The sequence below is a fragment of the Vanellus vanellus genome, assembly GCF_965231255.1.
Source record: "Vanellus vanellus genome assembly, chromosome: 5".
Lineage (NCBI taxonomy): Eukaryota > Metazoa > Chordata > Aves > Charadriiformes > Charadriidae > Vanellus > Vanellus vanellus.
In genome coordinates, this window is record NC_138910.1 from 39648968 (window position 1) to 39663891 (window position 14924).

At 44.1% G+C, this 14924-nt stretch overlaps 2 protein-coding genes across 3 annotated transcripts in view; one reads left to right on the top strand and one right to left on the bottom strand.

Annotated features, from left to right (window-relative positions):
• The first annotated feature begins 638 nt into the window (after positions 1-638).
• On the top strand, positions 639-2984 carry RPE (ribulose-5-phosphate-3-epimerase). 2 transcript variants are annotated; one of them, XM_082484370.1, is made up of 6 exons: positions 639-769; positions 910-989; positions 1158-1297; positions 1612-1746; positions 1906-1992; positions 2433-2984. In XM_082484370.1, exons 1-6 carry the CDS (start codon positions 648-650, stop codon positions 2553-2555), a joined length of 687 nt encoding a protein of 228 aa, XP_082340496.1. In that variant the 5' UTR covers positions 639-647; the 3' UTR covers positions 2556-2984. The 2 variants fall into 2 exon arrangements, with proteins under 2 accessions (XP_082340496.1, XP_082340497.1); XM_082484371.1 differs by having other exon boundaries at positions 657-758.
• A 4163-nt stretch (positions 2985-7147) lies between these two features.
• The window catches only part of KANSL1L (KAT8 regulatory NSL complex subunit 1 like), a 63913-nt gene continuing 56136 nt past the window's right edge, over positions 7148-14924 (bottom strand). Inside the window, exons 13-15 of the mRNA XM_082484330.1 lie at positions 11420-11532; positions 9746-9926; positions 7148-9131 (exon numbers count right to left, since the gene is read on the bottom strand). Coding sequence (XP_082340456.1) covers positions 8883-9131; positions 9746-9926; positions 11420-11532 — 543 coding nt within the window. The 3' untranslated portion in view covers positions 7148-8882. The remainder of the gene's footprint in view (positions 9132-9745; positions 9927-11419; positions 11533-14924) is intronic.

Consider the following 14924-nt stretch of genomic DNA (forward strand, 5'->3'; position numbering starts at 1 on the left):
TCAGTCTGTTTTCTCCTGTGTTTCACTTTCGTATCAGTTGCACTTACTACTGTACTAATGAGGTGCATACAATGTACTTTAGCTGGTTTTGTGCTTTCCTCCAGTACCTCTGTAACAGAACTGGTATATTCCTGCTGTGAAGACAAACGATGCTGCTTAAATAGTGTTAGAGGCCTTAAGTGCATGTCATGTCCAACACGCGTCCAGGCTGTACCCGTCTTGTCAGTGTGTCAGTCGGTCCCATTTGTCTCACCATTTTTATGCAAACCTTGTCCCGAGGACTAAATACAGAGAATTGATGGCAAAAGGACAGAGTTCTGTGTTTGAGCCTCTTGCGCAACACCGCGTCCGTCTCCCTCTCTAAAAGGCTCCGATACGCCGCTATTGGAGGAAGCGATTTTGCTCCAGGACACAGAGAGCTTTTGTTAAAATGTACCCATCGGCTCCCAGCCCGTGCCTCGCCGCAGCCCGACACACACCTGCCGCCCCGGCCGGGGCCAGAGGCTGCCCCCGGGAAGGCGCCGCCGACGAACCGAAGATGGCGGCGGGGGCGGTGGGGCGGGGCGGGACGGGAGCGCGCGCCCGCCCGCCCGTCCCGGCAGGCTTCGCGGCGGCGCAGGCGCGGGGCGGTGGGGCGGGCGGCAGCTATGGCGTCGGGGTGCCGGATCGGGCCGTCCATCCTCAACAGCGACCTGGCGGCGCTGGGCGCCGAGTGCAGCCGCATGCTGGACTGCGGCGCCGACTACCTCCACCTGGATGTAATGGACGGGTAACAGCCGGGGGCGGGCGGGCCCGGGGGCGCGGGGGAGGGGGGGCAGCCGCCCCGGGGGTGAGGGCGGGCGGCCTGCCCCGTCTCCCCCGGCCGGGGTGTAACCTGCGGGCGGGCGGGTCTCTCTCTTCGGCCCCAAGACACTTCGTCCCGAACATCACCTTCGGCCACCCCGTCGTGGAGAGCCTGCGCAAGCAGCTGGGCCAGGAGCCCTTCTTCGGTAAGGGGGCGCGGGGCGGCCGGGCGGGACGGGAGCTGAGCTCTCGGGGCGCGGCGGGAGCTGCCCCGGCCCCTCTGGTGGCGGGCGCCCGGCGGGGGCCTGCCTGCGCCGTAGCCCCGGGCCCGGCCGCCCGTGCTTACGGCTCTTCGCTCTGCTCCCCTCTTCCAGATATGCACATGATGGTTGCCAGGCCAGAGCAGTGGGTGAAACCAATGGCTGTCGCTGGCGCAAACCAATACACCTTTCATCTAGAAGCCACAGACAATCCAGGGGCGTTGATAAAAGACATTCGGGAGAATGGGATGAAGGTGAGGGGAGCGTAGGCTTGGTGCTCCACGCTGCGCTCAGCTTAACTCACTGCCGTGTTTCTGGCGACGGAAAACCCATCGGTGCAGTTTTGGGTGGTCAAATTGGTGTATGCAGCCCTAACGCTCCTTGTGCACCCAGTCAGTCTTCAATTTTAGTTTAAGAAAATCCGGAATCTTCTTTTTAAAGCGAGCTGTTCTTACTGCACTCAGACACGTATAGTTGTTTTCCTAGGGGTTTGTACCCAGCTCAAGCCAATCTTGCTGCATTTGTGTCATCCCAGGGCACACTTGGATTTGTCTTGCCTCTTCTGCAGGTTGGCTTGGCGATCAAGCCTGGCACTACAGTTGAACACTTGGCACCTTGGGCCAATCAGATAGACATGGCTTTGGTGATGACGGTAGAGCCTGGATTCGGAGGGCAGAAATTTATGGAAGACATGATGCCAAAGGTAAACTAAATTTCTCTTATTTATTGAGCTTAAAGCTAATTAACTGTATGGAGTGTAGTGGTGAAGTGAATAAACCACATCTGGCCGTGTAAGAAGCTATACGTAACAGTAGCAGCTGAGTGTGGATCTTGGTGCCAACCTTTTTATACTATTTCTCAGGTTCAGTGGCTGAGGACACAGTTTCCCTCGTTGGATATTGAAGTGGATGGAGGAGTTGGGCCTGACACCATCCATAAGTGCGCAGAGGTAAGAGGCTGAAGCAGAGCAGCATTCTCAGTCACTGTGCTAAGAGACTTAATCGTCCCTCGGAAAATAAAGTTTAGGAAGAATTGCATTTTGACCATTGCTTTTCAGAGGGGACAGTAAAGCACACTATCAAAATCTACTTGAGGTCTAATCATTTGCCTTTTCTAATAGTGGCTACTGAAGCTTCCCCTAAGCTAGAGAAGTTGTTTCTTGTATGTTCAGGTAAATAGGAACAATGATGAAGAAATTACCTGTTTGGAGAAGAGCTGTCTTTTTTGATTTATGGTTGTAGTTAGAGGTATGTTATCTGTGTCCCACAAATAGCGCTTGTTTGCCCACCAGCCTAGAATTCACTACCTCCTTATGTGTTTTACAGCAAAAAAACTCTTTAAGAAGTGGATCTGTGCCATGTTATTGAGTGGGTGTTTAATGTCTTTCAGGCAGGTGCAAACATGATTGTATCTGGCAGTGCTATTATGAAGAGCGCAGATCCAAGATCTGTGATCAATCTTCTAAGGAATGTATGTTCAGAAGCAGCTCAAAAGCGCTGTCTGGATCGATGAGACCTACTGAAGCAGTGTTCAAGAAGGCTCTGTGTGTGCAGAACCCTTGTTTCTCATGCGTAAGGGAGGGCTGGATGAACATTAATTATGGAAACTTGTTGCTGCTGAACAGAGGAATCATTCCTTCGCTGCAATGAAGCAAGCAGCAGTGAAAAACATTCTGGCTGTCTTTCAGGGTTGGAAATGCAATGGTTTGAACCTGTCTCTTGATTCTGTGGAGGCTAATTTTATGGCACAACCTATAACGCTGACTGGATTGACCTAACTTCAGTCATTTTTTCGCTTGCTTAGAAGAGTGTAGCATCACCACAAGCAATCTCTTGTGGAAGACTTTAATCAACTGCCTTCCGCTGTCTGTATTTTGTCATTTGATCTGTGCGTTCCTACAAAACCTTTCCAATATCTGCATTAAACACCCCTCCCTTGGTGTGGTAAGTCTCCTTTAAGCTGACTGTCTAAAACGAGTGCTTTGGGGAGTTGAGAAGAATGCAGTTTCTGAGGGCTAAAAAAATCCCACAGATGCTAGAAATGTCTTTGTGTTTTGCTTTTACTGCATAGAAGTACTTGACCTACATAAGTCAAGTATCAAACAAGTCAGTGCGACATCTTTAGCAGCTCACAAACTGGGAAATAGCTTCTCATTTACCTTTTGAATAGCCAGTTAAGACAGATGTGTCTGAAATTCCTGGAAGTGATGGGATTCCACCGAAGAATGTTGATTTAAAACCCTACAGGTACACGTACAAAAATGTTACTTACTGAAGTGATTTCAGTGTGCGTAGGTTGAAATGCACTGCATGGAGAAGGCTCTATAAAACAGCTCAACATTCTGCCTAGTTATGAAGCCACATAGTTCTCATACCTTCAATTTGCTTGTGCCGACCTCACAGCCTAGCCTGTTTGGGCATGCGAAAGGTGAGAGTTACAACCCCCTAGAGGAAGACCCAAGCAAGTAATTTTAGCTAGGCCTGCCTCCCATCGCTCTAATTAGTATTGCTGACTCCTTTAATATTTCATGGTATTCTGCATGGTATTTTTCCCTTTAAGTTGTAATTACAGAAGGGTTGCAACCAGTCTGCTGCCCCAGGGGAACAGGCCAGAAGGCTCAACAGCTGCAGCCAGTCCATTTCCACAAGGCCTAAGTCAAATCTGTTGCTCTTGCAGCAAAACTGGGCATGTGTCACCTGCCAAATGCTGAGGCAGTGCCAGAGCTGATGCACCCTCCCCTTCTAAGCCCAGGACCTGCGAGGTGTCCCACAGATAGGCCTCTGCTTGGTGGCTGTGGAAGGAGACAGCTGCAGTACAGCATGGGTCACTGCTGTCGTTAAGAAGGAGGAGCTACAGCTAGTTCAAACAATCTACACAAGTGTCTGAAATGGCTAAACTACTACTTTTTCCTCTGTGGTTAATTGTGGTTTAGGTGAACAAGTGTTTTTGCTTGCTGTTTCTACTTGCAACCCCTTTTGAGAATTAGCAAAAGAAAAATGGAGTCATCTGGACCTACTGCAAGGAGGACATCGTTCACAAGAGGTTTGCCAGAAGAAAGCTTGGGTAGGAAATGTAATAATGCAAATGGCTGCTACATGTGTTAAAGCAGCTTATTCATACTTCTGGAAAGAACCTGTGTAGTGTGCATAGAGAAACGGTCACGGCTCTGGTATCTAAAATGCAGGACAAGGAGCCACAAATGGGCTATGAAGATGTTAGTTAAGGATTTGGCAGTGTGGCTTTTCATGCTATTGAAAGCAGTAGGACAACAGCTGTAGTATCCTTGCCTCCTGCAGTTGACTGTAAGCCGGTTTGAAAGCTATTTCTGTGGTGGTTTTTTTTTTTTTTTTTTTTTTCTTCCCCTAATTAATTTGGGGGGTATGGATGTTCCAAAGTCATGCTAGTTAATTGACGGTGCTCTACTTGGTTCTGAGCATGGAACCATATGGTATGTTTTCTTGCGCAGGTTGTAGTCACTTTGTCATTGTTTTAGATCTGGTAGTTTGCAGTTCCATTGGCTCTCAGGTTAGGGGTGTTGGGGGTGTTATGGGAGAGAGAAATTACACACAGAGTAAAATTACTCAATTGCTTCTTTCCATCTAAATCCCACCCTGGTGGGTTTATGCAGCCAGCTGCTACTGCAGCAGCTTTTTACACATGTAAGGTTAAATGTATTGGTGACCACAGACCATCCATGGAGTAACAGTAATGATACTTGTTTTTTTAATGCTTTAGACTCTGCCAGTTTCTTGCCTCTATACGTTAACAGAAATAATCTGTTAGACCCTATTTAGGGCTGTCCTCCTGCACTCAGTAACGTAACCCCACAGCGGAAGCTTGAACCAAACACTGACACAAAACCCAAGAGCTGCTTGCATGGTATCCACGGGGCCAAATAAACCCCAGGACTGTTAAATGTTGCAATACTCTGATAAAGTAAAGTTTCAGCAACAGGGGAGAGCGTAGCTTGGTGATACTAAGTCACATGGTCTAGAGTGGTCCAGGGTGAGCTGACAGAGCAAAGGCTCTGTCTGCACTGGAAAACAGGATAAAAGAAACTCTGATCCAGCCGAGTAAGGCTGGGCCGGGCTTGGACATGTGCTCCACAGGGTGGTGCAGCGCACATCCCTGAGCAAGATAAAAAACTGCAGTGGACACACACAGAGCTTAATTTTAATATGGCTTACAAGTTTTCATTTGTACTTACATTCCATTAAGGTCCTGGATGCAGAGATGAAGCATTTAAACCTTCATAGCAGCAGGGAGCAGAACATAAGTGGCCTTAAAAAATGTCTCAATTGAAAATAGTAAACAAAGCGCAAGGGAAATAGCTTTCTTTGTGAAGCTGCAACACCTCAGTTTCATGCGTGGGGGGGGCCTCGCTGTATTATGTGTAACTTGGTATTTCACAGTCAGCCTTTGTATTACCTTCAGCCACAACATTAGGAGCAGCTCTGGCAGCTGTTTTCAGAGCTTAACAGCCAAAAGACAAACAGGTTAGTTGTTTGGGTTTTTTCTTCCCTGTTATTTAAAACTTTGAAAAGGAGAGAAAACAAGCAGGGGTTTCTTACGTATTTTATGGCTTCAACCATGAGCCCGGCTCTGAGCTCTAAACCCACTCCCACCACCCAGCAGCTTCCTCATGACCCCAACATTCATGCAAAACCTGAACTGTCTGGAGGCGGGAGTCCACCTCTGCAGGGAAAAGGGCTGCAGGCAATAAATGAGAGTACTGGTGTGATTCCAGATGCATGCAGCGCCAGGAAGGAAGATGAAAGGAGGAGGCTGGTCCTGTGACTAAGTTCAGTTAAGACATTTGCTAACCATGTCCCAGTAGTGAAATGGGGCTACTGAAAATGTGGGTGCCTCACTGGCTCTGCCTCACAGAGTAGCGACAGAGAGAGCAGGGCACAGCACCTGGTCTTCTGCAAGAAGGTGGCAAATAATTAGAGGTGCTGTGGGTGAGGAACAGCCTGGGATGTCCCAGAAAACATCTCACTTGGCATGCGCACACAGTGTTCCCCATCTGCCCCTACCAGATGAGGGGGCTGGTGGAGGTTGGCAGGCAACGCGAGAAAAGCAAATGCAGCCTGTTCTTGGTCACCCCTCAACACTGGCCTTTGCCTGCCACACTGGCCTGGACTGCTCACCTGATGGCAGAAACCTGTGCACCAGTAACACGTGGACAGCAGCACTGTGGTGGGGGTGTGGGGAGGAAGAACTGCTCTGGCATAGTTCTCTGGCTGTGCAGTTGCTCCGGCAGCTCTCTGTGCGAAGACAGTTGCAGTTTGCTGACACAGGTCTAGCCAGCTGAGAGGCAGATGTTAGAGAAAAGACTTCTGATGGTGGTAGGGTGGGGTAACGACCAAATAGACATTTTTAGGGTTTCTCCAGGGATTTTTTTTTTTCAGTCTCCTGGTTGCCCAGCCTTTCTTTGGCTAGCCATTTTATTGCTGCCTTGTGAGGCACTAGCTGTTTCCCACAGTGGCTGACAAGAACATCTAGAAAGGGGACAAAGAAAATGTGCTTACCCTTGTTTCTATCTGTAACTTGTATCCATTGCTTGTGCAGCCCCTGCAGCTGGCAAGGTAACAAGCAGCTGCTTTTAGGCCAGCACACTGTAGACTGACCCAAAAGCAACATAGTGGTTCAACAGGACACCACAGCTGGGAACTGAACAGCAGTGCAGGAACAGCTTTATAGTTCACCAGGCTGACTGAACTTTGTTAATCCAGCTCCTTTCACACAGTTTTTTTTGGCCTCATTTTAACACCCCTCCCCAGTCTAGAAAAACACTCCGCTTTTGCTCCTTCCGGTAAAATGCTGGATTGCATTTCCATTTCCTGGTGGCACCTTCAGGACATCTAAGGCGGTTACCCGGCTGGTTTACTTGATCTGTCCCATCTCTCAAACTGCAGAAACTCCTCATGCTGCCGCAGGGATCAGACAGAGCAGGAAACCCTGACCTTACAACAAAGCTGGGTGAGAGCTGGTCCGGTCAGACGTCTTAATGAATGGATACGGGTATGGAAAAGACCTGCAAAGCATGTAACTTTCAGAAATCTTTTCCCAGCAGCAGATGCACATGCAGGACAAGAGAGATGGAAAAAATCCACCTCTGTATTCAGACACAGGGGGGATGTTAGCCTCACAGCACCAGTGCAGCTTCAGTATGACAGCAAAGCTTAGTGCCACTGCCACTTCAGTGTGTTTACAAAGCCATTCTTGGGCCAAGCAGGTCTCTGTGCCAAGAGGAAGCATTACTGCTATTTCTTCATTTCTAAAAAGCCATCAAATTCAGACTATATACAACATATATAGAAATAACTTTTAATTAAAAAACCAACCTTGCATCAAAGATTATTGTATCAGACATTGAGGCAAGATTCAAGTTTAAGACAAACCAGTGTTAAAAAAGTGTTTAAAAAAATAATCAGAATGTGCAATAAACTACAATGTAGCAATAGGTTGTAGTGTTGAAACTTTACTGAACTGTTTTCAGATGCCCAGTGTATAATTCCTGTCATTTTGACAAAAAAAAAAAAAATTGACACTAAAACTGGGTCATCTGTCCAGTGCCATTCCAGATATTACATGTGGAAGAAAATTTTGCACAAAAAACAGAGACTCCTATAAAATTGCCTTCAACTGTCCTACACAGAAAAACTTCCTGTTGATGTATTATACCTACATTCAATGTTTAATCTTTGTTAATACCTCTTGAGATCGCAGATACATTCCAAACTATGCTATTTAGATGCAAGTTTAAACAACTTACTTTTATTTCCTCACTGTGAACTCAAAAATCTATCCAGAATCACAATGGAAAGCTTTGGGGCTTTTTTCTTTATTGGTCTTCTAGATATCAATCATCTTTTCCTTTTCAACTAGTCACCAAATGTTGGCATACTTACTTACGAGACTCTTACAAGGCACTGTACAGAAACTTGAACAAGACTTTGTCTTTAACATATTAAAGCAAAATATTATGAGCCTCATTAGCTACTGAAGGACTAAGGAAGTAAGATGACCCAAACCACAATATTCAAAGAGATGCGTCACTGTTTTGACTCAACTCCTCGTTCCTTCCGTTTCTCTATACCCACATGACTGAAGCAGAAACCCTACCTTCTGAGTAGCAGATACATCGACTATTGAAATGCAGTGGTCTATTTCTATCTTATTGCTTGAGGACATCTACATGAAACATGCCCTGGCACTACTGAGAGCTGAGTACAGATTTTAAGCTAGATGCAAGGATTCCAGAACGCTTATTTTGAAACTTCTGGTTCTCACTTACCCTTATCTTACGCTTGGGTTACACACATGCACTGAGAGAGGCAGATTTTTGCCCCATGGTCATGCCACACAGGAAAATAACTGAGGCTATCGCTTCTCCCCACTATTTTTTCAAGTAGTTTTTCTGTGTTCAGTTGAAGTTGTTGGTTAAGGTAGACAGCATATCCTGCTGCACCAGAATCCTCTAGAACCAGAAATGCATTTGAAAACAAACAAAACAGAAAAGGATGATTACTAACAAATGTGGCAATATGACAACAGAAAGTGAATGGTGCCAGCAATTTATGTGCGCCCACTCCCGACACTGGGAATATTAGACTTCCAGCTTGAAATAATTACTTTCTCTTGGGGTTCAGGAAGAAGAAAGTGTTGTCTTTGGGATATATCCTGCCTGTTACAAAGCAAGAAAGAAAATATATTATATGCAGCTAATGTACAGGTTTTGAATTGTGCTGTCATATGCTGTGTGAACAAGAGAGATTTTACCTTACACTTTTCTCCACCTTAATTGGCTTTCTTAATGAACCACATTATTCCCTGTCACCTTTGTTTTCTTGTATTGTTGGTTCCCAGGCAAATATTTTCGCAGTCTTCTGACTCTTCGGTAGGTTGTTTTCTTGGTGGATGGCAATTGTCTGGCAAACCAATGGGTGTGCATGAAGTACAGAGAGAGTCGCTGGGAAAAGCTGCACTTGACATTTCAGTCTGATTTGTTGTTTGATCTTGGCACAGTAAAGCTTCTACCTCTTCATCTTTTAGTGGAAAAACTCGAAGTTCCCACAGCCCAGACTGAAAAGAACCAGAAAGGTAGGAGTGAGGGTGGAAAAAAAGGGGGGAAAAAGGGATTTCATTTGAGTCTGACTGATTAGCTATGTGCAGAATGATCTGCTATCAAGTAACAAATGAGTGTCTTTCTTTACAATGTTTGCAGGGCTCTTCAGATAAAGAATACGACACTGCTAGACACCAGCTGTCAGTGTAAGCTGGCTTCTTATGGTTTTGAACTAGTAACAGAGCTACAATTGAACAGGCACAGTACAGGAAAGGGGGAAGTGCTTTTCCATGGTGCCAGACCATCAGGATACCTGATGATGATCAGACCCATCTGGAACACTGGCCAACATTCCTGAGAAAAGATCCATCATCCTTGAACCCAGATACTCACCTCTAAAACATGTGCTGAGCAATTAAATTTTTACCTGCTGACAAATATTGGGCTTAATTCATAGAGCATAGCAATCTAGTTCTAAACAGGAGCACTACATTCAGTCTACATAAACTAGGGCAACAGGCTGAGATTCTGATCAGTGGGACAGGAGGATATGTTCAAGTTCTTTGTTTTAGGTTAGAGATAGTGGTCACTGAAGACCTGACCAGACGCAGAAGCTATTGGCAACACCCACCTTTGCTTCCTGGCTCTCCCTGCAGAGTTGTGCAACCCCTGAACAAATAGAGCTGTGGGCTTCCGAAGTCAAGTCGGGAACAGGTTCAGCAGTGCCATGCTGGGAGGCGCAGGAGCTGCCATGGTGGTCTTTCTGCACTGAATCTTGGCTGTGTCGTCCATCAGCATTTTTGCTGTAAGATCTAGTGCAGGATAAGAGATGAGAGTTTTAAGAGCTACCCCCTGCCCTTTCACATCACTAGGAACAGTTTAGATTTTCTTTTCAAAGTGTTCAGTTTCTCCGTATGTGCCACCTACGTTCTACTTATTTAAATCAAAACAGCAGATGAAAACACACATGGTTCTTGACAACCTCACTGTCACAAGCCAAAGTAAGAGTGCCATGTGGAGGAGCTAACCAGATAAAACAGAGCTGGAACAGGCACACTGGCTGCAGAACAGCTGGTGGCTGGTCCCACTCCTGTGCCTTGCTCCACATGCTCACCAGAATGGTAATTTTGGACAGAAGTCAGCGAGCTGTGTGCTGTTCCCGCTCAGGGGAACATGGCATCATTCGCGGGTCCAGACTGCCTTGTCAGCAGACTGTGCCAATGAAACTCGAGAAAGAACAGCAGGTCCTTGGGCTCCCACTTCCCACCTCTGCTCTGGATTCATCTCCAACGCAGTCAAAATAATTTAATAAGATTAAAAATTTTGACCTTGCCTTTAATGCAAATTTGAAATAGATATAAAATACTGACATGTGTCTTAAATGCCAGGTAGAAGTCTGACCTTGCTCATGTCAACAGCAGTTTTACTTCTGAATTCAAGTAGCACCAAGACTTCACTAAAGAGTTCGTAGAGTTTCAAAATTAAGGGTATATATAGAACTTTGATTTTTCAGTACACTTTCTGAAGTTTTTTTATGTTTGAAATGGCTTAAAATATAATTCCTTAATACAGTTTAGCTCTAATTTTATCCTGCATTAAAAAAAGCTATCTTTGCATATATATTCATAGCGTCATGGTTCACTTCCAGCCAAGAGTAGACACAAGCATATGATAAATGGCAGAAAAAGATAACCCAGCATTTATAGGATGCTTTTTGCCCTGGCAGATTCTGAAGCGATTTATGGGAAACATTTTCCGAGAGCCAAACTGCAGATACAGCTTTATGCTGTTTGCTATTCTATGCACTACTTTTTGCAAGACTTTTAGGGGTTATATTTAATTCTGATGAGTTTTGCACCAGAGAGCAAGCCTGTGATAATTAAACTTTTTCACATAATGACTGTTTTAAGCATAAGGTCCCTGGCAGAGCATCTCTGAATGCAGTGGACTTTCATCTAAGTCAGGTGAGTGAAGATGGGCTTGTATTACACTCAATGGCTAAAGTCATAATAACTGGGTGTGACACAAACTAGCAGACCCGTGTTCAGTATAGGAGTACGATTTTTATTTACTAATACCGGGTCACTAACGTGCCCAATTTCTTAAGTATATGTGCTTCAGAACTGCATGGCCTTCCCTTTCCAGCCACAAAACAAAACGTACCTGGTACTGTCCCTGTCAAGTTAATTAACAAGGAGTGCCCTCATTTTCAAAATTCTCTGTGACAGCATTTCTGAAACTGTGGCACCAACAGCCGACACCAGTGGTTCAATAGGAATGCTCTTATCAAAGTCAATACACCTGCCTGCTATTCCTTCTGGGCCAGCGGCTCTGCTCCCACAGCGACCACCTTGCTCTCTCTCTTTTTTCATACTTTGTGTGACGTAAGGAAAAAACTTCATCTGACAGATCTTCTATCTGTAATGAAATACAGGGATAGCTGCTGCCATAATTATGAACATCACTAGAAACAAAGGCAGACAATATTATATATAATTCTGCAAAGGTTTGTTCACCAAACCAGAGGAGACAACATAATGCATGCTTGCAGTATAAAGGCACATCAAAATATATACATTCAGCTTACACTCTCACTAGAGCTCTAGCATATGGGATGCTGTCACTTTCACTTTATTTCTTTACATGCCTGTGGTTGATCTGAATGGATATAGAAATTACACCCCCCATGCAACTAACACATTTTTCTCTACGGTGAGAATCAGAAAATTAAGATGACAAGTATTCATTTGCAAATCAAGGCAGTATTAAAAGTGCATCATAAAGACAAGCAAAAATTGCAGGAGTTTCCAGAGACTGCTTTAGGAGGTGGGGAGGCAGCAGGATTTGCCTGGTGCTCTTTAAGCACAGAGAAATAGGTCTGAGATCACCAAGGACATTGATAGCTCCACATTGAGAGGAACTCAGCAAACCTGAGGTACTGCATTCCTGTTACGAAACCAACCAGAAAAAGGTTTTTGCTTTGAAGAGACTATTTTTTAGGAAATGATTTGCATGACCCCAGTACAGCTTAAAAACAGCCCTAATGCAAGTACTTTAACTGCTCATAGTCAAACAAGAGCCAGCTTTTTAGATAAAACTCCTCAACTGTAGCTATCACATCTGACCTTCATTTTGAAAGACCCATCTTCATTTTTCTGTTGGCAGCACACCGGGAAGTTTGCTCCTTAGACATGGCTGTGTGAGAAGCACTTTGCTGCTCTTTCCCCTCATTCCCCCGATGGCAGGGCGAGCTCTTGGCTGGACCCCTCCAGTACAACTTACAGTTATTTCAAAGTGCTCCAAACCATTCAACATCTTCAAAGTTCACCTAAAAAGCTAAGGTTGGTGAGAGCATACAAGTGCTTCAGCCATGGATTTTATGCCAACCGCTCCCAAGTCAAGAGCGGAGAAATTCTAGGAAAGAACAATTCCTGGTCATAGAAGCTGTGAAGCTGCACTGCCAGATTGGTACTGGGCAAGAATTATACCAATAATTGGGGGGGGTCATGGAAAATAAATTGATTTTTTTCTACAAAGCAAAATCCTCACTGGTGTTATACAGGAAACACCATTTATCTTCTGACCGAGTCTGATAAAATACAGAACTAAATGCAGAGTCCTCACTGCAGTGCCAGATAGAGCCACACAATATAGGTTACATTGTCAGCTAGAAGTACTCTGCTGCAGACAAGTAAGGGCCCTAAGGTTTTCTCAGAAGCCGTTCTTTGTATCAAGTCTTGTAGCACTGAGGTCGTTCATCACCACTATGGATACAAATGCAAAGTATTATAATGCATTTATGCTGCTCTAAGCATACCTAGTAGTGGCACTTAGCTTGCCAGAGAGCACAACCTGGTCATGAACTATAGCCCCAGAATTAAATTTATCTGGGCCAATGAAAAGGATCCCAAAGTCATCAGTGTGATCTGAAAAAGCCATACGACCTGCTTGCTAAAACTGTAGCTCAACAGGAACCTTCAGACAAACAGGCCTGCTTTGTTTGCCCATCTCATGACTGCTTTTTGAAGACTCCTCATTGCTTTTATTTATTTATGTTAAACACAAACCACTTTGTTAGCTGCTGGTTTCCTTTCATGCGAGCCAACTTAATGGGTTTCTTCCTCTCTCTGGAATTCACCAGCTCTGTCACTTGGATGGCATTGGTACGGGGCTGCATCTCAGTTCAGATTCTGTCTTACCAAGGTCAATTATGTATAGCGTGAAAGTGAGAATTTTATGAACTACAAAAGTGCTATTCCCTTAGGGAAAATTCAGGATTTTTCTGTGTGCTCAGATTTCCTTTGAAGTGGAAACAAAAGATAACTTTGAAAGAAAAACTTAGACTTTGAAAATACTTTTCTTAGCAAATTGCCAAAACTTTTCATGCTGGGAAGAAACTTCATTTTTAACAAGCTTCCTTTCAAAAATCAAAGTCCACACTCCTCTCCAAACTAAGAGTTTTGAAAAATATAGAAATAAGCGTTACTGTTCCTTTTCAATAGCTGATCATAGCAGATTTAAGTACTTGTTTATTTAAAATGAGTTTTACCCTATTCCATTGAAGACAAATAAATAATACATTTTCTTATTTAAAAGTTATTCTTTGTTCTGTAGATAAAATCACATTACATCAGAGTAAAAGGTCTCTACTTGGTTCAGTACAGCCTCTGCCCCTCTCTGACTTTGTTACACTTTATATATTTCCTCCACCAACTTCAGGTTAATTTAAAGTTGCTTTAACTGGAGAAATTTGCTGTTTTTTCTCCCCCACTAAGGTTAGTTTGAAAAAGGACAAAAGAACTGTCATTCCTCAGTGGATGGATCTGGCAGTGATGTTGAGAGAAAAGACTATTAGGAAGGCCTGTTTGTGAGGCATGTCTAATGATTTCACTCAAAGAAAAAGACTTAAAGCAAACGAAGATTTGGATCCCCCCCATCACATCTAGTTAAGCTACAAGACACTGTGCATTAATGTTGAATAGCACCAGGAATATTTCTGAAAGGTTCTCAAAACAACAAAGTCTGTGTTTCAATCTTTGGCTTCATGGGAAACATTGAGTCATAAGCCATGAAAACACTTATGCAAAACTAATTACACACAGAATTATTCCAAAGTATTTGTCATTACTAAAACAACTACAAAATAAACTTGGACATTACTTTATAACCAGGCCTTGCCAGAACCTTTAACCTGGACAAAACAAATTAAAAACAAAATAAATCAGGAAAACCTGTGCCACACCCTCCCATGCCTTAAAGCAATAACAGACTACAAATTCATACATGCAAACCAGGAAACTCAAACGCTCTATTTCCAAAAACTAAGTATTTTTAGAGCAAGTGATAGAGCAGACATAGATAGTAGATTAACTTTTGCATTGCCCAACTGTTATGTTTGTCCTTGTAAGGCAAAATTTCCAGAAACAAAAATTAGGCACCCAAAAAAGGTAAGCTTTTTGTACTCAAATAAAGGTGTGGTGAATAGGCCTGATTTTCACAAAGTGCTGACTTCCCGCCCTTGGAAGTGCGACTCCTGTAGAACATGACAAATTTAGGACCCCACATTTTTTTGTAACTTGTGGAAACTTTGGGTGCAAGTTTATTGCATGGATACAGACTGTTGCATTGAAAGCCTTTAAATGAAGAAGAGAGAAGGAAAAAAAAAAGGGAAAAAAAAGATATCAAGTGGAAGAAATCCCTAATTGCTGTTTGACACAAGGACAACTCCAGAAGTTTTAAATTAAGCCATGCAGAAGATAGGCAGAAATAAACTATTATACAGTACCACCACAGGCTGCTATGCAGTGGAA